The sequence below is a fragment of the Xenopus laevis genome, chromosome 9_10L (assembly GCF_017654675.1).
Source record: "Xenopus laevis strain J_2021 chromosome 9_10L, Xenopus_laevis_v10.1, whole genome shotgun sequence".
NCBI classification, from domain to species: Eukaryota; Metazoa; Chordata; class Amphibia; order Anura; family Pipidae; genus Xenopus; species Xenopus laevis.
In genome coordinates, this window is record NC_054387.1 from 53971061 (window position 1) to 53998453 (window position 27393).

Genomic DNA, 27393 nt, shown 5'->3' on the forward strand with positions numbered 1-27393 from the left:
TAGTTTTTTGGATGCAGAATGGTTTGTGGCCACAGAGATGTACCAGGCTCTCCTTTCCCCGGTATGCCTGGAGGTGGTGTACTCGTAGCACAGATGCAGATACAGTGTCTTACATTTGGTTCATGAATACTGTCCTCCAAACCACAGCAGCTGTTTGCCACATTTAACTCACTCCTATGCCCCCCTCCACCTATTAATGTTACCGCCCAAGACCTTGCTCATTTCTTTAATGAAAAAATCGATCTCATTAGGCTGAGCATACCGTCCGACAACAATCTCAGACCAACGTGCAGTCCACTCCCATCTACTTTGCACTCCTTCACCCCTGCAACTCTAGTAAACTTCTAGCCTGCTCAAAACCCACAACCTGTTCCCTCGACCACATACCCTTTCGCCTCCTCCACCCAATCTCTGATACACTCTCTCCTGCACTTACCCACCTATTTAATCTTTCACTCTCTACTGGTACCTTTCCATCATTATACAAACAAGCACTAATCACTCCTATCCTCAAAAAACCTTCCCTTCATCCCAGCTCTCCCACTAACTATCGACCGGTCTCCCTTCTTCCATTCGCATCCAAATTACTAGAAAGGCTTGTTTACAAACGCCTGATCCAGCATCTCACTCACAACTCCCTCCTCGACCCCTTGCAATCTGGCTTCCGCCCATCACACTCGACTGAAACTGCACTCAACAAAGTAACCAATGATCTTCTATTGGCAAAGTCTAAAGCTGGCCATAGATGCAAAGATCCGATCGTACGAATCATCGTACGATCGGACTTTCCCATCTCCCGACCTGCCACTAACCATTCAGATCAAAGTCTTACCAGTCAGATTAGTTAAAGAACAGATCAGCAATGTTCTGCCCCTGACAGCAATCGTACGATATCTATGTCCAACCAAAGCTAGTGACAGTCTCCCACTGAAAATCGTACGATCGGCAATACATGCAGAGATATTATCGGCAGCCGACAGAAATCTTCTAACCTGTCCGATCGACCAAACGACCGATCTCCGACGGACGAAAAATGTCGGGACTCTCTACACACGTTCCGAAAATCGTACGAATCCTCGATTCGTACGATCAGATCTTTGCGTCTATGGCCAGCTTAAAGGTCACTATTCCATTCTAATCCTTCTAGATCTCTCTGCAGCCTTTGACACAGTTGACCACACACTCCTCCTTGACATTCTACACTCATCTAGCATTCGGGACACTGCTCTTTCATGGTTTACATCTTATCTGTCTGTCCGTTCCTTTAAAGTTTTCTTCTCTAACTCTACTTCTACTACTTTCCCACTCTCTGTTGGAGTTCCTCAAGGCTCTGTTCTTGGCCCCCTGCTGTTCTTGCTCAATACAACTTCACTAGGAAAACTTATTCAGTCATTTGGACTTCAGTATCACCTTTATGCTGATAACACCCAACTCTACTTGTCTACTCCTGATCTTTCTAATTCTGTCCTTTCCCAAGTCACAGACTGTCTCTCTGCTGTCTCCTCCCGTATGTCACAGCGCCACCTGAAACTGAACCTTTCAAAAACAGAACTCATTATATTTCCTCCAAGATCTTCCCCTGTCCCTCAGATATCACTCACCGTAAACAACAACACCTTTCATTCCACCACACAAGCACACTGCCTAGGAGTTATCTTAGACTCACATCTGTCTTTTTCACCACACTTGCAAAATCTTGCTGTATTCAACTGCCCAACATTGCCCGAATACGACCATATCTCAGTTCAGAATCAACTAAAATACTGATTCAGTCTCTCATCATCTCCCGCCTTGATTACTGCAACCTACTCCTCACAGGTATTCCAACAAGTCACCTTTCACAACTCCAATCTGTTCTAAACGAGGCCGCTAGACTCATTCATCTAGCTCGCCGCTCAACATCAGCTGCTCCCATATCCATGTCCCTTCACTGGCTCCCAATTTCTTCTAGAATCAAATTCAAATTACTTACACTCACATTCAAGGCCCTTAATAATGAAACCCCTCCCTATATTTCATCTCTAATCTCCAAATACACTTCTTCACGAAACCTTTGCTCTGCTTCTGATCTTCGCCTCACTTCTCCTCTGATCACAAGACTTCTCTCGGGCTTCTGCTTTTCTCTGGAACTCTCTGCCACAAGCTGTCAGACTTTCTCCTTCTTTCCAAACTTTCAAGCGCTCCTTAAAGACCCACCCACTTGTTTAAAGAGGCTTATTCGATGTAACTTAATTAATCATTGCTGTATCAAAAAATGACAAAGTGTTTATATAATCCTAATGTCTCAATTGTACCCTAACCTTTAGTTTGTAAACTCTAATCTCTAGGTCCTTCTAACCCTATTGTACTCTGTTATCCTTGTTTGTTATCCACCATTTATTCCCTGTTTGCTATAACTGCAGTAAAGCACTGCGTATCTTGACAGCGCTATATAAATAAATGATGATGATGATGAAAGAGTAGTGGGTCTCTTATTTCAAGGAATTCTATTGCTGCAAGGTGGGGCACCCTTCCTAATAGGTATGGCGGGTGCATGCATTGCATCTTCCTTCATTTAGCAATCAATGCAAAGCACAATATTGACCCCCCCCCAGCTGGAGTACATGACACACCAGTCTCTCCTGTTGATGGAGCCAGGCCTTGCCATCTCATTCAAGGACAACTCATACTAAGTTAAGAGTCACTTCATCTGTCCTTAGCCATCAGGAAGATTTCATCTTCTGCCAAATTACTCTGTGCTGATTCCGACTCCTGACAGATGATCTGCTACTTGGCTGTCTCATGAGCCACACTGAATGCAGAAAGGTTCTTTGAGGCCACAGGGACCAGCTACTAATTTAGTGTGCAGCATATTATTGCTCTTTCCAAGGCCTCTCTTACGTTTGCACCTATTGGATTACTTGTTGCAGTCTCCACAAGTAATCCAATACAGGGACAGCTCTCCATTCAGATGGAGATCAGATGCTGCAAAGGAGTGTCCTCAATGCAGAGTTGGTTGCAGAAAGCTCATAAAACAGTTTGGCAGGAGTACCAGCCCCCCACTATTGGGGGCCACACAAGTCAATGGGAAGGAAAAGAAAAAGATACACTGGAAGTTCTGTACATCAAAAATATTTGATCACTTATCCCTATGGAATAGCTGGGGGGGGTGTTTTTCCAGCATTAATTGGCACCCCACATGGTTCCTTTCTTCACATCAGCTACAACATATGCTTTATCCCTACGCCCACGTCTCCCCTCCCACCCAAACGCAAAGTGAATAGGAGCAGCCTGTGTTGGCAGGAGAGAAGGATAGGGATATTGGATCAACATAAAAACTCTGTAATCTGCTCTGTAGGATATGGCTCCTTCTGTAACTCCCAGACCCTATTCCCTGTATGGCTTCTTCTTTCTCTCCCATTCCCTGTTATCCCCTTTATGGCTTCTTCTTTCTCTCCAATTCCCTGCTATACCCTGTATGGCTCCTTCTTTCTCTCCCATTCCCTGTTATTCCCTGTATGGCTCCTTCTTTCTCTCCCATTCCCTGTTATTCCCTGTATGGCTCCTTCTTTCTCTCCCATTCCCTGTTATTCCCTGTATGGCTCCTTCTTTCTCTCCCATTCCCTGTTATTCCCTGTATGGCTCCTTCTTTCTCTCCCATTCCCTGCTATACCGTGTATGGCTCCTTTTGTAACTCCCCAGCCCTGCTATTCCCTGTTTGGCTTGTCTGTAACTGGCGGACTCCTCCTGTAAAGCCCAAACCAGTACAGAGGCAGAATCCTTTTGTAGGTTAACGAGAAGTGCACTTTAGATTGTATGTTCTGTGCCTGAATAGTGATGCTCTGCGCAGGACAGAAATAATGTCTTCCCATATTAAGTTGGCACATGAAGCCCAGTAAAATGAGTCTATTAGCCCTTCATGTACAAGCTGCTAGTTTACTGTGGCATTTATTACATCTAATTATCTCTGTCCCCTGACCTTACAAAACTATCAGTGACAAGCGAAGAAGCCATTTGATAACGGCTTTTCAGTGATTCAATATAATCTGTGTGCTGCCAGGTTGGGTTCTTCAGTCATTTTCTCTCACTGCTGTCTCCAACTTGCCCTACTGCCTCCATCTATCCATCCTTTCTCAGTCTATCCCTTCTGACTATATTCCTACCCACTGTCTGCATCTTGCCCTTGTCTGTCTCCATCTCTTCCTACTATCTTAGGCTATCTCTCTCTCTACTGTCTCAATCTCTCCCCAGTGTCTCCATTTTGCCCTATAATTGCTGCCCTATAGGGCCTAGTTCAGTTACATTCTTTTAATAGGATAAAGATACTTAAAGGGGCTGTTCACCTTCAAATGATAATTGGTTTTCATTTTTTATTATTTGTAGTTTTTGAGTTAGATTTAGATTTTTATTCAACAGCTATCTCGTTTGCAATTTCAGCAATCTGGTTGCTAGGGTCCAAATTATCCTAACAACCATACATTGATTTGAATAAGAGACTAGAATATGAATAGGAGAGGCCTAAATAGAGAGATGATTAATAAAAAGTAGCAATAGCAAAAAACGTGTATCTTACAGAGCATTTCGTTTTAGATGGGGCACTGACCCCCCTTTTGAAAGCTGGAAAGAGTCAGAAGAAGAAGGCAAATAATTAAAAGACTATAAAAATTAAATAATGAAAACCAATTGGAAAGTTATGTAGAATAACATGCTAAAAGTTAAATTGTGCATTGAAACACTTAGCACTTAAAGGGATACAGTCATGGGGAAAAAAAAATCAAAATGAATCTTTTAATAGTGCTGCTTCAGCAGAATTCTGCACTGAAATCCATTTCTCAAAAGAGCAAACAGATTTTTTTATATTCAATTTTGAAATCTGACATGGGGCTAGACATATTGTCAATTTCCCAGCTGCACCAAGTCATGTGACTTGTGCTCTGATAAACTTCACTCACTCTTTACTGCTGTACTGCAAGTTGGAGTGATATCACCCCCCCTCCCTTTCCCCCCCCCCCAGCAGCCAAACAAAAGAACAATGGGAAGGTAACCAGATAACAGCTCCCTAACACAAGATAACAGCTGCCTGGTAGATCTAAGAACAACACTCAATAGTAAAAACCCATGTCTCACTGAGACAAATTCAGTTACATTGAGAAGGAAAAACAGCAGCCTGCCAGAAAGCATTTCTCTCCTAAAGTGCAGGCACAAGTCACATGACCAGGGGCAGCTGGGAAATTGACAAAATGTCTACCCCCATGTCAGAATATTGAAAATTGAATATAAAAAAATCTGTTTGCTCTTTTAAGAAATGGATTTCAGTGCAGAATTTTGCTGGAGCAGCACTATTAACTGATGCGTTTTGAAAAAAACATGTTTTCCGATGACAGTATCCCTTTAATACACTGTCATGGGAGAAAAAGTTTTTTTCAAAATGAATCAGTTAACAGTGCTGCTCCAGCAGAATTCTGCACTGATATCTGTTTCTCAAAAGAGCAAACAGATCTTTTTATATTTAATTTTGAAATCTGACATGGGGCTAGACATATTGTCAATTTCCCAGCTGCCCCCAATCATGTGACTTATGCTCTGATAAACTTCAGTCACTCTTTAATGCTGTACTGCAGTCACCCCCTCCCTTCCCCCCCCATCAGCCTAACAACAGAACAATCTGAAGGTAACAATATAGCAACTCGCTAATACAAGATAACAGCTGCCTGGTAGATCTAAGAACAGCACTCAATATAAAAAAAATCCAGGTCCCACTGCAACACAGCAGTTTGGCTCTTTTTGAAAGCACATGACCAGGAAAAATGACCTGAGATTGCTGCCTACACACCAATATTAAAACTAAATAAAATACACTTGCTTGTTCAGAAATTAAATTTTATGTTTTAGAGTGAATTATTTGCAGTGTAAACAGTGTAATTTAGAAATAAAAACTATCATAAAAATCATGACAGAATCCCTTTAAGCATATTTATTTATAATAACTGTAGCCTGTTTGTGTTTATGCTGTATAAAGCACTGGGTACATTTCTGCTGCTACATACATACATACATACGTTCATTAACCCTTTGTGGGGCATTTCAGACCAGTAAAGAGCAAGCGGCAAGAGTATTCAGATAAGAACCAGTTTAAATATTATCGTTGTCCCCCCCCCCCCGCACTGCATCCCAGAGAGAAGATCCAGTTCCCCTGAGCTCTGAAGGTGCGAATCCAAATAAGAATCAGTTTTACTTTATAAGGAGGTTTGTGGCTGCACAGTTGGAAGGGGGCAGGAGCTGGGACTGAGGAGCTATGCTGTAAGAAACCATATCCTTTCTCTGTATTAGGGGCAGATACTACCCAGACCCAAAATCTTGTCCAGCTGATTAATACAAGGGCCCAGCCATGAGTTGCAGATGCTTTATTCATACATTACAGAACAGAAGTGTCACACTTGTACTGTGTCATCCTGTAGTACCGCTAATGACCTGCTGTGCTGCATGCACTCTCTTTTCCATGGACTGCAAGAGAACAGCACCATCTCGGCCTGAGTTGGGGAGTCTCTGTAAAGTCATAACATTACAAGTCTTAATATGCCTAACTGTCTGTGTCTGTGTAAAGGAGTAAAATCAAGAAACATATATTCTTCTATGTCAGGTGTATTGTCCTTTCTCTGTCTGTTGATTTCCTAAGTGGGGGTGGTCTAATATTTAATGGGCTGCCTGATTCCTTTCAATGTGTCACTAGAGGCTCCTAGCAGACTGCAGCCATACAAGTGCCTTGCTCTGATTCTGCCTATTTTCTTAAAGGAGAACTATGCCCCCATCTCATATAACAGCCCATATGCAAATCACTGCTTCATCCAAATAAACAATTTCATAAAATATACTTTTCTAGTAATATGTGCCATTGGATAATCCTAAATATAAAATTGCCACAGTAAATACATTAAATACACACTGAATATGATATGGTTAAGTATTCATTCTGGGGTATAGTTTTTCCTTTAATGCTCATTTTACATCTGGAAAAAAACCTGCTCCACTTGTAATATCCTTCAGATTCTCAGTACTTTCTGCTACTAGGCTGTTCTCTTTCCCATGGCCAGCCTGGAACCTCTCCATGTGAAAGTGAATCTAATCTCTCACCCAGTATTTACCAAGGTACAAAAGTCTGATTCTTGTACTTCATGCTTGTTGGCTGCTGTCTTTCCCATGGTCAATCAGGAACCTCCCCTTGGGTAAATGAATGCAGACACCCCAATACCTAGCCAAGTACAGATAGTGTTTTCTCTGTTCTTTCTGCCCCTGGACTGCTTTTTTTTTTCAAGAACCTCCCCTGTCCCCTGGGTATGTTAATCCAACCTACCCACAGTATTTATCCAGGTACAGAGATCTGATTATCTGTCATTTCTGTTTGCAGACAGCTCTCCTTCCTATGGACAAATGGGGAAGGGCTTGGTCCAGGATTGATTGGGGATTCCTCATTGCCTTACTGGGGAACAGTTAATATAAATTTAATGCAGCAAGAGCCCTCTCTATTGACCCCGTCCCTCGTCTGCCAGTAAATCTTAGAGTGTTTCCTATAGAAGCAACAGATACAAAGTTTAACTGTTGTTTCCAGCCTATCTGCCAGCTCAGTTTAGGCTCCAATACGTAGATACATGCCAGCAACACTGTATCACAGTTCTGCTGCTGAATCATTCATAGCTTGTGTTCAGCAGCCAAGTACATGTCACCATATGCGGTCCTCTCCTTTCTTTAAGAGTATATCCATCTCACTCTCTCTCTCTGTCTAATAAATTCCTGGGCCACAATGATGTTGTTCTTTTGAGGAGCTGGATCTCCATTGTCTATACGAGAGAGAGCTGCTTGTTGTGCTCTTGGTAAAGTGGGACGGGGACATTTGTCACTGTTGTGTTTCTCATTGCCTGTATGGTGGGTGGGAGATTTCTATGCAAGAGTGGTACCTGAAATAGAAGCTTTGAAGATATATATGTAATGGAAAGGTAACCTTATCATTATGATGCAGCTTTTTGTTCCCCTCCCACACATCCAGCACACATGGCTTAAAGCTGCCCCCTATGCTTAGATCAGCCCCCCCAAATGCTTATAGGAGCTTCCTAATGGAAACTTTTTACATTGTTATTCTGGCACAGGTACAGAGCTGTGATTTTCTGTACTTTCTGCCCCTGGACTGCTCTCTTTCCTGCGGTCAGGCAGGCTAAATGAACTGCTCCCCACCCCTCAAGTAATTATACTTATATAAAGCTTCTCTAATCTGGTCTGTACTAGTCTGTACTTGCTGCTTCTGGGCAGTAACTGGGTAAGTACTGGGGGAGATTGGATTTGCGTACCCAGGGATGAGGCTCATTTGTGAGCAAAATTGTTACTTTGAGTGTAGCTGTTACTGAACCACACATCCCAGCATCCCCTGAGAGCTGGAGGGCAGCAGGTAGCACTTCCCTAGTGTTTAGCAGAGTTATCAATTACAATTAATGTTTGGATTACATGAATATTAAATGCTGACTATTACATGTGATTTTGCTAGTGTTTGATTGCATGCAGGTAATAAAGAAGCGGCTGTGGCTGCAGCTGGGTATTGGCACAAAGGCCAGAGATTTCCAGCTAAATTTAGATGGAATTTCAATGCGATCCATTTTCATGAAACAGCAAAGAGGCCACTGATGAGCTTGTGCCAGCAGCCAAGCTTTCTTGTGGCATTTGGCTGATTAGTGGGTGATTCAGTTGGCAGGTGGTCTCGGGGGTATTTAGCCCATTGCAGGGATTAGGAGTTTAGTAGTATCTTCCAGCACTGAGATCCCATCAATATTCAGCATCTGCACTAAAAATAAATGCAAACTATGGTTTTCTGTTGGTTTATTAACATTTCTCACTTCTTTAATTAAACAGAAAGCACCCTTTCTGTCCATCTGTGACATCACCAAGGGAGGGCAGCTGAGGGGAAACATTAAGTAAAACTGACCAAACACAAAAAGATTTGTGAGTCTTGGCCCAATTTGGTCACCCATGTGCAAGGCCAAAATCAGCCTGATCCGATCATTAACAGCAATATCACAGGACTAGAGTGCTTATTTATCTCAGGCTCTAAAATGGGTGCAGAATTCCTGCTGATGAATAAGCCCCTTTCTGTGCTTTGAGAGAAGATAAGACAAATGGTGATGTCCCGTCCCCCCCTGTGGCCCAAACTGTTGTTTTTGTTTCTACTGCCTCCTTCTTGTTGCAAAAACCAGTGACCGTAGCAAAAACATAACAGAATAGGTAGATTATTTGATCTACAGTCCTAATATAGGTAAATGGTTCCTCTGCCAATGCCTACTCTTCTGTTCTCTTTCCTTGGGGGAGGTCATTTGTTATATTAGAGCCCATTGTTGATCATGGTGAGTGAGTCTCTGCAAGTATTATGTTTAAAGGGTAAAGAGTGTGAGCGCTAACTCATGTTCTCATGTAACTTCTGTTAATTGCTCTGTTTTCTTTTTATCTGTTTTTAGGACCCAAGAAGCAAACACAAGTTTAAAATCCATAACTATGGCAGCCCAACATTTTGTGACCATTGCGGCTCGCTCCTCTACGGGTTGATTCATCAAGGAATGAAGTGTGAAAGTAAGTGGGTGTCAGCCATATTGTCCTGGGTAGAGTCTATAGGAGCACCCTGGTTTCTAGGCTAGATATGTTATACCTTCCCTTTACAGGATTATGGTTAGACATGTTGTACTGGTTAAAGGTGGTCATAGACGTTACAAGTACGATCTTTCCTGGAAGGACCAAGAAAGATCATTTATTTCAACACACACGTGTAGAGCTAAATCGCCAGATATCTATGTAGAAACAATAGAATTCTACCTATGTCTGACGATTCAGCACTAACAATGGCCGATTTTGGGGGCCTTCAAAGGCTCCCAACCAAAATTTTTCATCTGGCCCGATGGACGAGCCGACCCATATCCCAAGTTTTATGCCAATATCGGTCACCTTGTCTCTTACCATACACATATCGTATAAAAATTAGTTTTGTACTATATGGTGTGTCTATGGCCATCTTAAGACATACAGCAGACCTGTAACTGGGAAGACCTGTGTTCCCCAAAGCCACCCAGCTACATTTTCTGCTAAATCTGGCACATGCTTCATGGGGCTGGGGTTCAGAAAATTAGGGGTGAATGTAATTTTAGGGGCTTACAGAAATGGGTTGTATAACAGGGCACTACATGCCAGTATAAATATTGCTCCCTCTCTGTCATGTTACAGTGTGTCAGGCACAAGACTAGATCATTTACTCTGCTCAGCTGGACCCCTCCAAAAAGATGTTTATGTATCTGGAATAAAAAGGTCCCGGGAACCCAGTCAGAAATTTTCCATCATGTATCTGACACAGGCCAAGCTATAAATATCCTGCAGCACTAAATTAACTCTGTGTCCTCTGATAAATGGAGCTGCATATTGTTACCAGAGATTCCCTCTTCCCAGGCTACACAGGGCCTGAATCATAGGGACACTTGCATTTGTGCCCACCCAGTGTAGGGCTCCCCCAGAGTAGCAATAGTGCAACATGTAAACAGCAGGGCAAGATGGTGAGAGTCAGGAATGATGGAGACTTTTATAACTGCTCAATCTGTGGCCTTTAAGTTGGACTTGAAGGCTAATTGGGCCCTTGTAGGAGCTATATATTACCAGCATCTGAAGGACCATAAATTGCACATTACTTCTTTATGTGTATCAATGTCATGTAGCTAGTTTCCCTCTATGAAATGGCCTCTTGAGAGTCCTGGGGGACTGCGGCAGGAAGAGGGAATACTAAAAATCATGTCCCTGTTTGTTATTGAACTTTTGGGGTCTGACATCTGCATTAAATTGATGGGGAGAGTCAAAGAATGCTTAAAGTATACCCTAACCTTGCATTTCCTTTACCTGGGGTGCAGGTAACAACGTATCGGTAACCCTGAGATCTCTCTCCCTGCAGCCTGCGACATGAATGTACATAAAGTCTGTGTCATCAATGTGCCCAGCTTGTGTGGAATGGACCACACAGAGAAGAGGGGTCGGATTTACTTGAAAGCAGAAGTGAAAGGAGATGGTCTAAATGTCATAGGTAGGTGAAAAGGAAGCCAAGGCATAAACCAAATACATGTTGTAGATAATACCCTGTGCACTATGTTGTATATGTACTGAGACTAGACCTCAGCATCTTCTTGAGGGCTGCATGATGGACAGAGACTATGGGGTATATTATCAAAGAGTGAAGTTAGAGATCGCCACAGTGAAATTCCTCCACTCTCCATTCATTTCTATGGAACCTTGAAAGGTGTATTTATCAAAGGATGAACTATCACTTTCACCCATTGATAAATACTCTTTTAAAAATCCCATAGAAATTAATGGAGAGTGGCGGAATTTCACTTTAAGGGACTGTGGCAATCTCTAACTTCACTCTTTGATAAATATACCCCAATGTTTCCACTGCTGCTCTATTGTCTTCATATCTCCCATATCTCTCTGTTGTCTTAATCTTTCCCTACAGGCTCTCTCTCACCTTATTTTCAGCATGATCTCCTTCTGGTGCCATCTTGTCCTACTGTCTTCATCTTGTCCTACTGTCTTCATCTTGTCCTACTGTCTCCATCTTGTTTTACTGTCTTCATCTTTCCATTTGTTTCCATCCTAAAGGAACAGTTCAGTGTGAAAATAAAAACTTGGTAAATAGATAGGCTGTGCAAAAAAAAAAAAGTTTCTAATATAGTTAGTTAGCCAAAAATTGAATGTATAAAGACTGGAATAACTGGATGTGTAATATAATAGCCAGAACACTACTTCCTGCTTTTCAGCTCTATAACTCTGAGCTAGTCAGCGACTTGAAGGGGGGCCACATGGTACATTAATTTTCAGTGAGTTTGTAATTGATCCTCAGCATTCAGCTCAGATTCAAAAGCAAGAGATATGACCCATGTGCCCCCCTCAAGTCTCTGATCGGTTACTGCCTGGTTACTAGGGTAACCAGTCAGTGTAAACCAAGAGAGCAGAAAAGTAGGAAGTAGTGTTCTGGCTATTATGTTACATATCCAGTCACTCCAGCCTTTATACATTACATTTTTGCCTAACTAACTATATTAGAAACATTTTTTATTTTGCACAGCCTATCTATTTACACAGTTTTTATTTTCATGCTGAACAATTCCTTTAACCTACTGTCTCCATCTTGCCTTACTGGTTCCTTCTTGCCTATTTTTACAATTATCTCCATCTGGTGCCCTCTTGCCCTACTGGCCCAATCTTGTCCTACTGTCTCCATTTTTTCTTACGGTCTCCATGCATCAGTTAATAGTGCTGCTCCACTAGAATTCTGCACTGAAATCCATTACTCAAAAGTGCAAACAGATTTTGTTATAATTAATTTTGAAATCTGACACGGGGCTAGACATATTGTCAGTTTCCCAGTTGCCCCCAGTCATGTGACTTGTGTTCTGATAAATTTCAGTCACTCTTTACTGATGTACTGCAAGTTGGAGTGATATCGCCCCCCGCCAGCAGCCTAATAACAGAACAATGGGAAGGTAACCAGATAGCAGCTCCCTAACACAAGATAACAGCTGCCTGGTAGATCTAAAAACAGCACTCAGCAGTAAAATCCAGGTCCCACTGCATCACATTCAGTTGCAGTGAGTAGGGGAGAAACAGCACAAAGTGCTGTCTCTTTCTGAAAGCACATGACCAGGCAAAATGACCTGTGATGGCTGCCTACACACCAATGTTACAACTAAAAAAATATAGTTGCTGGTTCAGGAATGACATTTTAAATTGTAGAGTAGAGAGAATTATTTGCAGTGTTAACAGTGTAATTTAGAAATAAAAGCTACATTATAAAAATCATGACAGAATCCCTTTAAGGACAAGCATATCTGTACAGCTGAAAACTTGTATGGTGGGCCTCTGTGGCACCAAAGGAAGAGAGAGGTGAGTTACAGTTGTTTGGGTTTGGGAGTTACAGGTGTTTGTCTCATCCCAGCAGGAGAGGCAGCAGGAACCACTAATTATACGTAGTTACATATAGTTACATAGTTAAGTTGGGTTGAAAAAATGAATCCCTGAGCACATATATATAAACACACACACTCATACCAACCTATCTATACATTCCCATGTATATAAACTATACTGTATATACCAGTATCTGTAGTAATTAGAGATTTTAGCATCACAATTTAGCATCACTACTAGCCATCACACTACCCTCTTAAAGGGGTTGTTCACCTTTAATTTAACTTTGAGGGGCACATTTACTAAGGGTCGAATATCGAGGGTTAAAATCCTTCGACTTCGAAGTCAAAGGATTTACTGCAAATCGATCAAACCAGTGGAGTAACTACTGGGGGAGCAGGGGGTTGGGCCAGGGCCCCCCCGGCAGCTCGCGCCACTGCGGCCGTTTCTGGCCGTATGGAGGGGGGCGGGGCCCGGCTGCACGTCCCGCGCCAGGGCCCGCCCCCCTCTAGTTACGGCTCTGGATCAATCAAAGGAAAAATCCTTCGAACGATGCAAAGGATTTTAATCCATCGATCGAAGGATTTTAATCCATCGATTTTCCTTTGATCAGAGAAAGCTTAGCAAACTTGTAGGGAAGGTCCCCATAGGCTAACATTGTAGCTCGGTAGGTTTAAAGTGGCGAAGTAGGTAGTCAAAGTTTTTTTTAAAGAGACAGTACTTCAACTATCGAATGGTCCAATAGTCGCACGATTTTTACTTTGAAACGTTCGAATCGAATTTGTAGTCGAAGTAGCCTATTCGATGGTCGAAGTACCCCAAAAAAAACTTAGAATCCTTCACTCGAGCTTAGTAAATGTGCCCCTTAGTATGATGTAGAGAGACATTCTGAGACAATGGGCAATTTAATTTTTTATTATTTGTGTTTTTTGAGTTATTTAGCTTTTTATTCAGTTGGCCATTTCAGCAATCTGGTTGCTGGGTTCCCTAGCAACCATGCACTGATTTGAATAAGGGACTGGAATAAGATTAGGAGAGGGTCTGAAAAGAAAGACGAGTAATAAAAAGTAGCAATAACAATACATTTGTAGCCTTACAGAGCATTTGTTTTTTAGATGGGGTCAAAAAGAAGAAGTCAGATCATTCAAAACCTATAAAAAAATAAACAATGAAGACCAATTGAAAACTTGCTTAGAATTGGTCATTCTATAGTATACTAAAAGTTATTTTAAAGGTGAACCACCCCTTTAAAGGTTTTAACAAAATCAGCCACAGCTTGAAACAGATTAATCTGATACAATTGTATTAGCCGCACAGTAGACTCACTTTTATCAACAAATGCAGTGTATACCTTAGGGATGCACCGAATCCACTATTTTGGATTCGGCCGAACCCCCGAATCCTTTGTGAAAGATTTGGCCGAATACCAAACCGAATCCGAACCCTAATTTACATATGTAAATTAGGGGTGGGAAGGGGAAAATTGTTACTTCCTTTTTTTGTGACAAAAAGTCACATGATTTCCCTCCCCATCCCTAATTTGCATATGCAAATTAGGATTCGGATTTGGTTTGGCCGGGCAGAAGGATTCGGCCGAATCCTAATCCTGCTGAAAAAGGCCGAATCCCGAACCGAATCCTGGATTCGGTGCATCCCTAGTATACCTACAGTCCGTAGCCCCCTGAGCCTTTATGTTCGGCCCTGATATAGAATATCCCTATGGATCTTATCTCTGGTGCAGGCTTACTGTCTGTATTATTGATTAATGGTTTTTGTGTCAAAGAATAATTTGTGATGGGTCTTTCTGGAGGGTACATTCCTACTGAAATACTTTACCTTACAGCACTGTTGGGAACCAGGTGACCAACTGCCTCTTTCTCTGGCATTTCCCTAAAGTTGGGGAGTTTTGGAAATCCATTACAATGTGTGTCTTTCCTTGTTACTGTAAGGAACCATAAAACAAGGGATTTGTGCTCTGATTTCCATATAAATGTGTATATAAATGCTTTCAGCCCGAGCTTGTGCTGGGCAGATTATTTCTCTGCAGTTAATGGTTCCATGGTTCTGGGGTGTGAGGTAATGACAGCAGTGCTGGAATTGCAGATTATTGCTCTGCAGTTGTTGGGCTCATGGTATGTAAGAGACTAATTAATATCAATATAGGAGAATAAAATAAAATACAGTCGATTCCCAGGGAAATTGCTAATGTGAAGGATCAGGAAACTGAATTGTAAAGTTCAATATTGACTTGAAAATCAAGGAGGGCTCTGTGCCCTCCAGCAGAATATTTTATGTCCCCAACCTGCCCAAGTGAATCCCTAAAATGTCCCTTTATTCCCCCACCTTGGGCTATTCCTGGGACCCCATATTACTAGATTAGTAGGGCCCTCCCACCAGTGGGCTCCAATTACTAGTCCATTGATCACCCATCATTGATGCCAACTGTTATGGCCCTTAAAATAAAAAATGCCCTTCACGCATGACCACAACCTTGATCTGCTGCGCTGATGAAGCCCTTGGCCAAGGCCACCATCTCCAGTTTCCAACACTCAACAACAACCTTTGGATGCTGCTGATTGTAAATAGCAAATAAATTGTTGGTGCCTCACTGGACAATTGTAATAATCCCATCAGTTGGCAAAAGGTCCTGGGCCCTATAACTCCCAATCTGAGACTGTCTTGTATTATTATAATTTTACCTTCACTTAGGTAAAGTAATCCAGTCTTTTCTCAATACTTACCTGGGTACTGATCTCTGGTTCTCTGTATTGGTTCTGGCTTCTCCGCACTTGCTTCTGTGCTCCTCTCCTTCCCATGGTCAGACAGGGATAAAACCACCTAACTAGCAAACCAGGACAGTACAGAAAGGACACTTCTGAATGCACAATCTTTTTAACTTTTTTTTATCATGGGGGGGGGTCTTGGTGCACAAGTGCCGAGCACCCGGTTTTGTCTTTATGGTGCACATTCTCTGGTTGTTTGGTTTGTAGAAGTTCTGGGTTCTCTCTTTGTGTTGTGTGAGTTCCAGTTCTTTGAGCAAGTTCTGGTTCTGTCCCAGTTCTTTGAGCAAGTTCTGGTTCTGTCTTAGTTCGGTTTGGGAAATTGCATGACTTTTTGTCACAAAACAAGGAAGTAAAAAATGTTTTCCCCATTCCCACATGCAAATTTGAATTCAGATTCGGTTTAGTATTCTGCCGAATCTTTTGCGAAGGATTCGAGGGTTCGTTGAATCCAAAATAGTGGATTTGGTGCATCCCTTGTCTTAGTGTTGTGCAAGTTCTCAATTTGAGTTGTGCAAGTTCTTGCTCTTTATTTATGGTGAATGATTACAGGTTCTCTCCTTTTCTCCTGCTTATCTCTTTGTGCTGCTCAGGTTTTGCTTTTTTTTTTTTTTTGTGTTGCATGCATTCTGGTTCTCCCTTTGCTGTGCCAAGTTCTTGTTTGATTGGGCTGGAAAAGAAAACCAGTATGCGCTCTCTCTGCATGCTCTTCTGTACTGCAGCTTCCATGCTTGGCTCTCTCTACCGATGGTGTATGTGCCTGGCACTCTGATCAGAACATTAAAGATATCAATAAATGATTTATCAACTGCCAGTTTGAGGCAAATAAATGGAGCAGCTCTGCAGTGGGGTCTTGCTGTGCCCCTCTCATCTCCTCCCTCTCTTCTGTGTGCTGGTGGGATTGAACTAGTCTTATTTGTATTTCCATCATGCATTCACGGGCCCAACTGTATCTCCTGCAGTGTGAAACTATCCACACATTCAAAACATGCACAAAACCTATAGCATGTATTTCTATGCCATCTGTTCTGTTTAACCAATTTATAGATTAAGGAAAGAAATCCAAATGGCACACAGGACTGCTGGAACACTTCAAGTGTTTATCGCGGAGTGCAGTGCAACGTTTCTGGGCAAACCCCTTTGTCAAGCAAAGAGGCCGAGCCTCTACCAGTGTGCACCAGGCTTCCCTGTATTATCTATTTGCTGGGTGTGCGAGGTCCTACACCATTGTATATACCAATTTATAAATCCCTGGTAAGGTCTCACCTATAACTTTGGGTTTAGTTCTACAGAGCTGATCCCTGAGGACAGAGAAAGACAGTGAACCCACTTTATAGATTCCTGTTAAAGTCTCACCTAGAGCTCTGCGTTTAGTTCTACAGACCAGATACCTATGGGACAGAGAAAGGCAGTTATATCATGTTGTAGATCCCTGGTAAAGTCTCACCTAGACCTCTGGGTTCAGTTCCTGAGTTTTACAAGATAAGGCTAGGGCCCGACAATATATAACGAGGAGAACCTGCTGCCTAGCTGGTCCCCTTGCCTTTTGAACTGCGGGTGGATTTCAGTGCAAAATACAAAATGTTGGGTTTTGGAGCCAAAATCTGTCACGTCTGCCTGCACCCAGGCAGAAACTATGCTTCTGGGTACAGGCAGAGCAGGAGCGGAAAGGCAAGCGGGGCAATGGATTCTCAGCATGTGGAGAAACACAGGCCGAGATAGCCTTATAGTCTTGTAGCGGTTGGACAAGTCATTCAGTTAAAGATCTGATGTGGCCATTGGGTGAATCTGTAGAAATCCTCCTATTGGCCCCAGAAGAGTTAATGCTGGCCGATGGCGGCAAGAAGAATTCACAGAAGCGGAATAAATGGCTGCAGATTTCTGCCTCATTATTGTCTGATTAGAGTGACAGGGCAGGTCGTTCCTCTGCCTTATATTAATTGCTTTTAATTATAGGGACTGCCATTTAAGTGTAGAATTAATTGCGGTGAAATTAGTGCAGTATAGCGCATCTAATCCGTAGACGGGAAGCCGCAATCAGAGTTGGGTGTGAGACTCGGGTGAATGTCACCTTTCTCTGTGTGACTCGTCATTCCATTTCTCACGGTTACAGTTGCTAAATATTCCCATGTGAGCTCAGTGCCAAATGTAGTGCTAAGTACCGGATCAGGTGGCGCATGTCCTGGTTTTATAGGATTACAGGACCTGCAACCTAATGGCATTTTCTTCAGCTAAAACTTACTTGTTACAACTCTTGGGTCTCTTTTCCACATTTTGTGTAAATTTCACTTTCCCTCAGGTTAAAGAATCAGGTTTAGGTGCAGAATAAGTTGTTTGTCTAATTCATTTATGCTACAGCTGGGAGGCAGCACCCAGTATCCACTTGAGGCAGATGACAGAGGGCTGAACCGATTAAGAACTGATCCTAGTGTCTGGTATCCTCCTTTGCCCTGTCAGATGTTAATAGCTTTGGACACCGACATGTATCTGACCCTGAATTCATCAGGCATTTCTTTTCATGGGGCCCCATGTTGAAGAACACAGCTTTTAGGGGTCCCATGTGACTAACGGGCTATTAATTGGGGTCCCCTGGGGTAATGAAACCTTCTTACCTAATAGTAATTGATCCCATGATTACTGGATTTGGAGAAAGTGATATGTTGGCAGTGATTGGACTACAACATGTAGCAGTAGTAAGCAGGGGCAGTTAGTAGCATTTCCATGTGCAGATGGGTTTATTAGAGACATATCTGGGCCTAGATGTGAGTCTTGCAGAATGTGCTGCAATGTTAGATAAATCGCAGATTTTTGGCTTCCTTGTCAGTATTTTTCTATTTTTGGAGTTTCTGAAGAAAATGAGCAGCAAATGATTTTCATTCCTGTGCAGTGACTGTAACCAGCTGAGCATTCCTTCCCCTATTGCTGCCCCCAGCCCCTGACTCCTCTCCACTAACTTCCTGGGTCCTTCCCCTGCCAAAATACCCCACTAGCACTTCCCATGGTATCTGGGAGGAGGTGCAGATGGCTGTCGGGGGGGGGGTTTACATAAGGCAGTCCCCGGGTAACGTATGAGATATGGTCTGTAGGTTGTTCTTAAAGTGGACCTGACACCCAGACACAAAAAGCTGTATAATAAAAGTCCTTTTCAAATTACACATAAAATCCAATTTCTATTTTTTATTAAAGCATTCTTAGCTGTTGTAAGCTCATTTAAAAATATCAGCTGTCAATCAAATATTGTCTGCCACTCCTCTATGCCCTGGGCATAGAGTCGGGGCAGACAATTACTTTCACTTTCCATTCAGCACTTCCTGGATGTCACTGCTCTCCCCACATTCCCCAGTTCTCTTCACCATTTAATTGTGTAACCAGGGAATGGGGATGGACATCGGGTCCACCATTCTGATGCACAAACAAGATTCTGAGATGATACAAGACTTGCCTTAATAACAGTGTCCACAAAATGGCTCCTGCCTGGTTGCTATAATTATGAATTCTCAGACTGATGGAAACAAGATTCAAATAATTTATATAGTGTAATAAAAGTTCATTTTGCTTGACTAATGTGATAAAATAAAAATAATTTTTTTGGGTGATGGGTCCCCTTTAAGTTGGATTTGTATGTAAGTTGAAACATATACATTTACTTATTAAATGCAACAAGACAGATGTTTGTCTTAACATAGTATTTATTTTTACCTTTCTGTGCTCTGCAGTAGACAACTCATGCCAGAGGGGATTGGGGCAGGTGGTTTAATAAAGCTAAATGCTAATAAAGGAAGAGCAAACCACAGTACATTACTGTAATAGCCTCTGTTTGTAAGTGTCAGTTGTATATATGTCTGGTGTATATAACATACTTCCTTGCACTTTGTGATTAGCAAAGCTAAGTTTATTTACCCTTTATTTGCACAGAGAGAGCACACAGACTCCATGCACATAGTGCCCTGGACTGTATGGAACCTGAGTGCCCCCTGCCTGGGAACAAAGTCAAACACATGTACTTGGTGCTGAAGTGGTTACACACCCCACAAAAGCACCAAGCAATATATTCAGTATGTAGCCTCCATAAATCAGGTTAACACTGCCAGGCTGGAGTTGCCATATGGCATAATGCCGTTAATAACTCTAGACTGACATTTATAACAGGGCAATTGACTGTCACACCCTGTCATAAAGAGACTGGCGATTCAGTTGCACGCAGGGCATCGCTCTATACAGTTCCTATTGTACTGCAAATAGAAACTATTGCTACCGTAACAGTAGTCAGCTGTTCATTCATATGCTGTCCCAGAGTTCCCCCTGCTGGACATGTTACTGCATTGCACCCATAAATCTCATCCAGAGAAATGTTACCGTCATTTAGTGGGGAAATTTTCCCTACAGGAACTGAAGATTAATTTCAGCCACCAAATGCTTATATATTCAGCTGTGTGGCTTCTGCCCCTCTATAGTGATACAGCCAAGGGGGAAGTGGTGCCACTGCCATTATCTGCCCAATCGGTGCTAACACTCTGTTTCTTCTCTCTTTCAGTCTGTGATGCTAAGAATTTGATCCCTATGGACCCCAATGGTTTGTCAGACCCTTATGTCAAGTTGAAACTCATCCCTGATCCCAAAAACGAAAGCAAAAAGAAAACCAAAACAATCCGCTCCACCCTCAACCCCAACTGGAACGAGTCTTTCACCTTGTAAGTAACCCCCCCACACACACCATTTTGGGGCTGACATAATGTTTGTTGTTATAAGTTCTCCCTTTCCTTCTTGCAGCAAATTGAAGCCCTCGGACAAAGACCGGAGACTCTCTGTAGAGGTCTGGGACTGGGACCGGACCACTAGAAACGACTTTATGGGCTCCTTATCCTTCGGAGTGTCCGAGCTGATGAAAATGCCGGCTTGCGGGTGGTGAGTACCTGCACCAGGAACCCCACAATTCATTCACAGTGGGGTACAGTGTACCCCTAAATACAATGTGTATCAGCACAGTGCAGGTTGCTCTGAATCACTAACAGCCCTGCATCGTGGGGGACATAAGAAAGAGGGGGTCCTGTCACTCTATGCAGTCAATAAACTCAGTTAATATTATAGTGACTATTACATGGGGGATACTACACTGTTAGTCATGTGACCCTTCCCAGGACTTTAATACTTTTATATGTATTTTTTTTCCCTTCTGTTGTCCCCCCAGTCAGCAGAATTTTCAGGCAATCCCAGCTTTCAATGTCAGGATTTTGTTGCCACCAAACCCAGGGAATCTGACAACATGTTTTTTTTTTCCCATTGAGGTACAAACTCTTGAACCAAGAGGAAGGCGAATACTACAATGTTCCCATCCCCGAGGCTGATGATGGTAATCTAGAACTGCGACAGAAATTTGAGGTGAGAAATTGCTTTTTGGAGAAAGCTTTAGGTTTCTGTATCCTATATTTCATATCTTTGCACTGAAATTCTGAGAATGAATAAAATTTGATTCATCCCATAACCCATTGCCAGTCACTACAGCACAGGATTCTGGGTAGGGTCCACAATCCCTGCCTTTTCCCATGAGCCCTGTTTCTGTTGCCTCTGCCCATTGACTCTGTCTGCCCAGTGAGCAAATTCAATTCTTGGACTGACACACACACACACACACACACACGGATTAGAAGTTGCACTGTGGGTTCAGACTGTACAACTGTGTAACTGCAGAATAACTGTGTATTGTTCACCAGCTGCACACTGAACTAGAAGATTTCATCTCTGTATATTTAAATGGGAGGGAGGTGCCATATTGTTTCATACAGACTGGATAGTTTGAGGATTATTGTGTGTATGTACAATTTCTTCTCTGTATATTTGCATTTATACATATGGTAGAGAGGTGCTATATTTTACCTTTAGACAGTATAATATGAGAGGAGCTTATTGTGAGCCCAGAAAACTGATTTGTTGTATATTTGTATTTATACATACACTTGCCTTTTTAGATAAATACACAGAATATAAACCCTATCTATGAAGAATTTCCTCTTTAAAGACTAGAGGTCAGCTCTGGCAGGTGTTCCCAATATGATGAAGATGAAGATTGGTAACAGGCAGGCCTGGTTCAGAGTTGATGTTGGGGTGTCAGTGTTCCACAAACAAAAGGTTACCCCCATATTCAGCCCCCTGGAACCCACTGTCATACATTGCTGTTGCTGAGCACTGCCCATGTGGCTCTAATTAACCATGCAGTGTATTTTGTTCCCTGTCTCTTTCCAGCTCTGTCCAATAAAAAACATGCACTTCATCAAGGTAGCGCCTTTTTCCGAAGCCACCACGTCCCACGTGAATGGTTTCTCTGCGCAGAGCAGTGTTTGTGGTGTTTTGCTCTACCCGAAGCCAGCCAGTGATTAAGGACATGCGGATCCCTATTAAATATCATTGGTCTGAGTCTAGTGACTTCTGTGTCCAATCGCATTCAATTCCAGTACAAGGGAGCGTCCTTAATTTATTCGCTCGCTACTATTTTGTCGTTCTGTGTCCAGCCCAGTGTGAGTGTTACATTCAGACAAAATAGGCAGTGTAATTGCATGGGGGGCCCCAACATTCACCTATGTATTTGTAGGAATACATACAAGTGCCATATATACTATACACATGTTCCTGAGTATATATGATGGTACCGCATGGCAGTTCCAGACTGAGAATTAAAATAGGCCCTGGCATTTCAGGTACACAGAGGCCCAATTAGCCCACATAGAGGCCCAAACAGCCCCCCACCAGCCCACTAAATACTGACTTTCTATGGGACCTTATAGCAGCCCCTCTGGCATTTGCCAGAACTCGCAGATTGCCAGTCCATGCCTGCCGCATGGGCCGTGGTGCATTTGCTTACCAACCTTTTGGCCAGGGGTAGTATCAGCTCACCAGTTATTTACTGGTACAATGTCACTCTGCTGCCCCTCCTGGCAGATGGTTGTACTACAGGAATTCCTCTTATTGTCAGGTTATTTGTAGAATTGCAGTGCATTGAGGCCACACCTCTTACAGCTAAATCCTCCACTAGTCATGTTGGAATTTGGAAGGTGCCTCCTTGTTTCATCTCTATTAGTGCCAGGTTCATCTGTAAGAAATAAGAATTTTATAGCACCAATGAGAGAATGAGAATTACAGTATATAGCACCAATCCGAGTCAGGTAGCCTGCTGGCACTGTGTCTCAGGGGTAAGTTCTCCTGCATTCTAACTCTGGGGTATGAGCTACTGCCTTGCAACTTGCCAGTCTTGAGTTTACACTCAGATATACTTTGTAGATAGCACTCAGGTTGGAATTGAACTCACGGCCACCGCATTGCACATCAGTAACTCTAAACCCTGGGCTATTTAGTTCTATGTTTTATCTCTATCTGGGTCCAGTCCCTCTGTGGGGAATGAGAATTATATAGCACAATTCATAGATAGAACAGTTGGCGGCACTGTTGCTCAGTGGTAAGCCTTGTAGATTGTAGTGCTGGGGTTCTGGGTTCAATTCCTCCAGCTAGCAGTAAGCTTATATGTTCTTTGAGTGAGAAGTGTCTTGTTTTCTTTGGCCACCTCCCTTTCACTCACAACCTCAGCTTCTTGAATTACTTGGGCCAGAATTGAAATCAGGATCCCAGCACTACAAGGCAGTGGAACAACTGGCCATTTTATGTCCATGCCTTTTCGTTCTTGTATTTATAATGGATTTGCCTCTTGAGTTAATGCAGTACTTTACAGAGAGCACTGGGGTTGGAATAAAACTCAAGACCAGCATGTTGCACAGCAGCAGCCCCTGAGCCATTTTGCTCTCACTGCTTTCTCTATTGGCAGCCATGTTTCTAACCACTCAAGGAACATATAAAGACCATGCAGTACTTGGGTAGAAATGTAACTCATAGCAGCAAAACTATCACCGAGCACATAGACAGGGTTCAGCTTCATTGGGGGCCACTTGGCCTGCATGTATGGGGGAGAGATTCAGACTCACAGCAGCACTAATCAATCAGCCATCAGTTGCTTATTGCATTGGGATCAGTCACTCTATGGGGCAGGCTAAATGGAATCTAATAGGCACAGGCTGTGTATTACCCACAATTCCTTGCCAGTGGCACTCTGGTGAGGATTGAACACTACAAACCTATAGTGCTACACAGTGAGGCACCATGCTGTTATTGCTACTACTCAGGTTGGGGCAGATTGTGGGGAACCAAATAGAGGGACACTGCGTCTGTTATATTATTACCCATTATTATATTGCACAAACAGAGAGTACACACTATTCCCATCCTTCCCTGATTTAGTGGTGGTTACAATCCAAGGTCCCTGTCTCATCCACATGCTGCAGTGTAGCACTAGCATGCCACCCATTACCCTCTGAAAAAAGAACAACATACATTTAGTATTAGTTTTTCTTTAATCATGCCCTGTTGTGGGAGTGCAATATTCAGTATGGTCAACAGGGGGCAGCAGAGTCCCTGGAATATAATTTGCTGGACTAAATTGAGATGTTTGTAGAGGAAATTGGCTGCTCTTATTGAGCGGAACAATAGCCTCAGGGCATGGGCAATGTGAATCTGTCACTGCTGTAACCCTTCACACACTGCCAGCCCGAAACTACTTACATACCACTGTGACCTGGTGGAGAACTGACTGCTGCTACATTTTTTCACGAGTCTGAACCAAAGAACAGGAGAGTGAGAGGGCACTAATGTTTGGTTCTGTTGATGTTAGGGCGGGTGGATTGTGCTGCCAGGGTAAGGCATGAAATCAAGACTGTGTCCCTATGGTTTCAGGGTACAGTACCAGCCCAGGATAAGGTGCGTCCCTCCCGTGGAAGTAAGATGGCTTGCATGCCCTCCAGTAAGCGCCCATAGTGCAGTTGCCTGGCACAGCTAGTTCATGCCAGTGCAGCACTCTCTCTGCAAATGGTTTTGCTGTGGATCTAACCAGATGCTGGTAGTTGTGCTTGCTGATGGCAGACTGTGGGATTTACCATTTTGTACATGGTGGGAGGGGGATTTTGGGGACAAGTGACCAGCTGTGTCATGATAGCTTCTCTAACCTAGTGCCACTGATCACCCTCTGCATGCCTCCCCATGTGCAAAAGGGAAGGTGCCAGTTGTAGTGCACACGCCACCTGTGCCACCATGTAACTCTGGGTGCTGCGTGTAGCCACTAATATAACAACTCATTAACCACTTGTGATGCAGCCTGCAGAGGTGCCCTAACTTTCACTGACCCATTTGGCTTTTGCCCTTTCCACCAGTGCAATCAGATGAGAGGTCTCTCACCATTCCTCCTAGAACCAACCCTGTGGGGTCCCTGCTGCCAACGTTGACCCATTATTGCATATCCATATCCATATCCCTGAGTTTCTTCTGGGGAAGGGGGGTAAATTATTGGGGTGCTTCTTGGCAGATTCAAGGGTTCAGGGATTGTCTCACAAGAAAAAAGGGAGCAATATAATTTGACCCCTTTCATATGGCAATTTGGGGAGGGAAATCCCTGATATCCTTCTAACAAGGACACTGATTTATGACATAGGGTGGCACAGTCCTTTGCCCATTTAGCTCCCTTACCATTACCAGGGGCAAGACTGGCACCAAGTATTATAGGGAACCAATACTCTGCTCTAACCTAAAGAATAATGAGGCATCCCCATGGTAATCCACCTCTGCCATCAGCAAGTATGGGGGTCACTGTAGGGCAGGGTTGGTCCCCTCTCCTCATAACTATGCCACTCCCAAACTGTTTGCTAAATATTATTTATTAACCCCTTTTAGCTCAGAATTAAAGGATAAGTAAACCTCTAATATGAAGTGAATGTAAGATTGATGAGAGTGCTAGTCTAATAACTTTTGTAAAGAACATTCATTATTTATTTTTTATTCCAAGATATTAAAGGATACATGTACTGTTAATATGAAGGAATATTGTTACAACAACGCCACCTGCTGGTCAGTTGCTGACCATGACGTAGTCAAGGAAGTTGTCAGGGGAAATAAAAAGGGCTGCTCGTTAGAAAAGTTATCTGAGGTTTGTAATGTTTTTTTCCTAACCAGAGCAGCCCTCTTTCTTTCCTCTAACAACTTATAATCAATGTAAACTACAAAAGTGCTTAGAATAGTACTCTCATCAATTTTACATTTACTTATTTTAAAGGTTTACTTCTCCTTTAAGAAATACAGAGTAATGCTATAGGGAATGAGGCCTCACTAACAGCCTGACCCAGTGTAAGTGAATCCAGCCCCCATGCCTCCTGCTTCTCAGATTTAAAGGCTATGTTCCTTAAAAATTAGGCTAATGCAGGCTGTCCTGGGTTGTTTGAGAAGGAATACGACAATGAAACATATATAGGCCGTATAATCTGCAAACCAAGTGGGGCTAATACAGACTGTCCTGGATAATTTAGGAAGGGTACGTTGGGTTAAAGGGTAATTTTATATTGGCTGCAGACTAAGTGGGGCTAATACAGACTGTCCTGGGTTATTTAGGAAGGGTACATAGAGCTAAAGTTCAACGGGGTTGCTCACTTTTAACTTTTTATATGTTGTAGAGGCTGATATTTTGAGACAATTGGCAAGTGTTTTTCATTTTTATTATTATTTGTGGTTGTTTGAGCTATTTAGCTATTTATTCGGGAGCTCTTCAGTTTGCAGTTTCAGCAATCTGCTTGCTAGGGTTCACATTACTCAAGCAACCATGCATTGATATTAATAAGAGGCTGAATAAGAGAGGGCCTGAATAGGAAAATGATTAATAAAAGTAGCAATAACAATACATTTGTAGCCTTCCAGAGCATTTGTTTTATTGATGGGGTCAGTGACCTCCATTTGAAAGCTGAAAAAGGCAATTAATTAAAAATGAAGACCAATTGAAATGTTTCTTAGAATTAGCCATTCTATAACATCATAAAATGTAACTTAAAGGTGAACGGCCCCTTTAAGTCCTTATAAGCTGCAGACCAAGTGGGGCTTTGGTTTGTTCTGAAAGGGTAAATAGTGTTGCAGTAGGGCCTCTGAGAAATGGCTGAGGCCTCACATTACAGCCTTGCTGCACATTTCTCACAGTGCATGTTTTTTTGATTTTGTGCCCTGTGATTGTGACAGAAGAGTGGCTTGGCTTTGAGTGGAATGTGCCAGCTGCGGGTGCACTAATCCAATGTACACATGTGCCTGCACCTCTCACTTACTGCCTGACTGGTGTGTGGCATGAAAAAGCATTGCAGTGAGTGGCAGGAGCAATGCCCAGTACACCCTTGTGCCACGTGAGGGGGGATATACAAGCGATGGATCACATTTTGTTGCGATGTGACCACGCAATTAATCTGTGAGCTTTATTGGTAGTCTTCCAGTCCATGTACCCAAACCTGTGTCTTTGGCCTTCCTAGAAAGCCAAACTGGGCCCTGCTGGAAACAAAGTCATCAACCCAACAGGCGAGAGGAGACCCTACATCCCCTCCAACAATATCGACAGCATCCGACTGACTGACTTCTGCTTCCTCATGGTGCTGGGCAAGGGCAGCTTTGGCAAGGTCAGTCCAGTGTCTACTCAGGGTATCTCTACACCCTGCTAATTATGCACCCAGAGCATTCCTTCTCTGTATATTTATTTGGGAGTTACCATATAACCAGTGAGTGAAGGTGGCTGAGCCAATGGCTTGAGGGTCTGTATCCCACG

General features: G+C 42.8%; 1 protein-coding gene across 3 annotated transcripts in view; it reads left to right on the forward strand.

The window, feature by feature from the left end:
- Nucleotides 1-27393, forward strand: part of prkca.L (protein kinase C, alpha L homeolog) — a 112508-nt gene that overhangs the window by 72165 nt on the left and 12950 nt on the right. For 2 of the 3 annotated variants that reach the window (XM_041575670.1, XM_041575669.1), the window contains exons 4-10: nucleotides 9474-9585; nucleotides 10943-11071; nucleotides 20269-20425; nucleotides 20505-20639; nucleotides 21020-21113; nucleotides 24507-24530; nucleotides 27104-27247. In XM_041575670.1, the coding sequence (XP_041431604.1) occupies nucleotides 9573-9585; nucleotides 10943-11071; nucleotides 20269-20425; nucleotides 20505-20639; nucleotides 21020-21113; nucleotides 24507-24530; nucleotides 27104-27247 (696 nt within the window). In that variant the 5' untranslated portion in view covers nucleotides 9474-9572. The remainder of the gene's footprint in view (nucleotides 1-9473; nucleotides 9586-10942; nucleotides 11072-20268; nucleotides 20426-20504; nucleotides 20640-21019; nucleotides 21114-24506; nucleotides 24531-27103; nucleotides 27248-27393) is intronic. The other variant, NM_001093673.1, reaches the window with a different exon arrangement.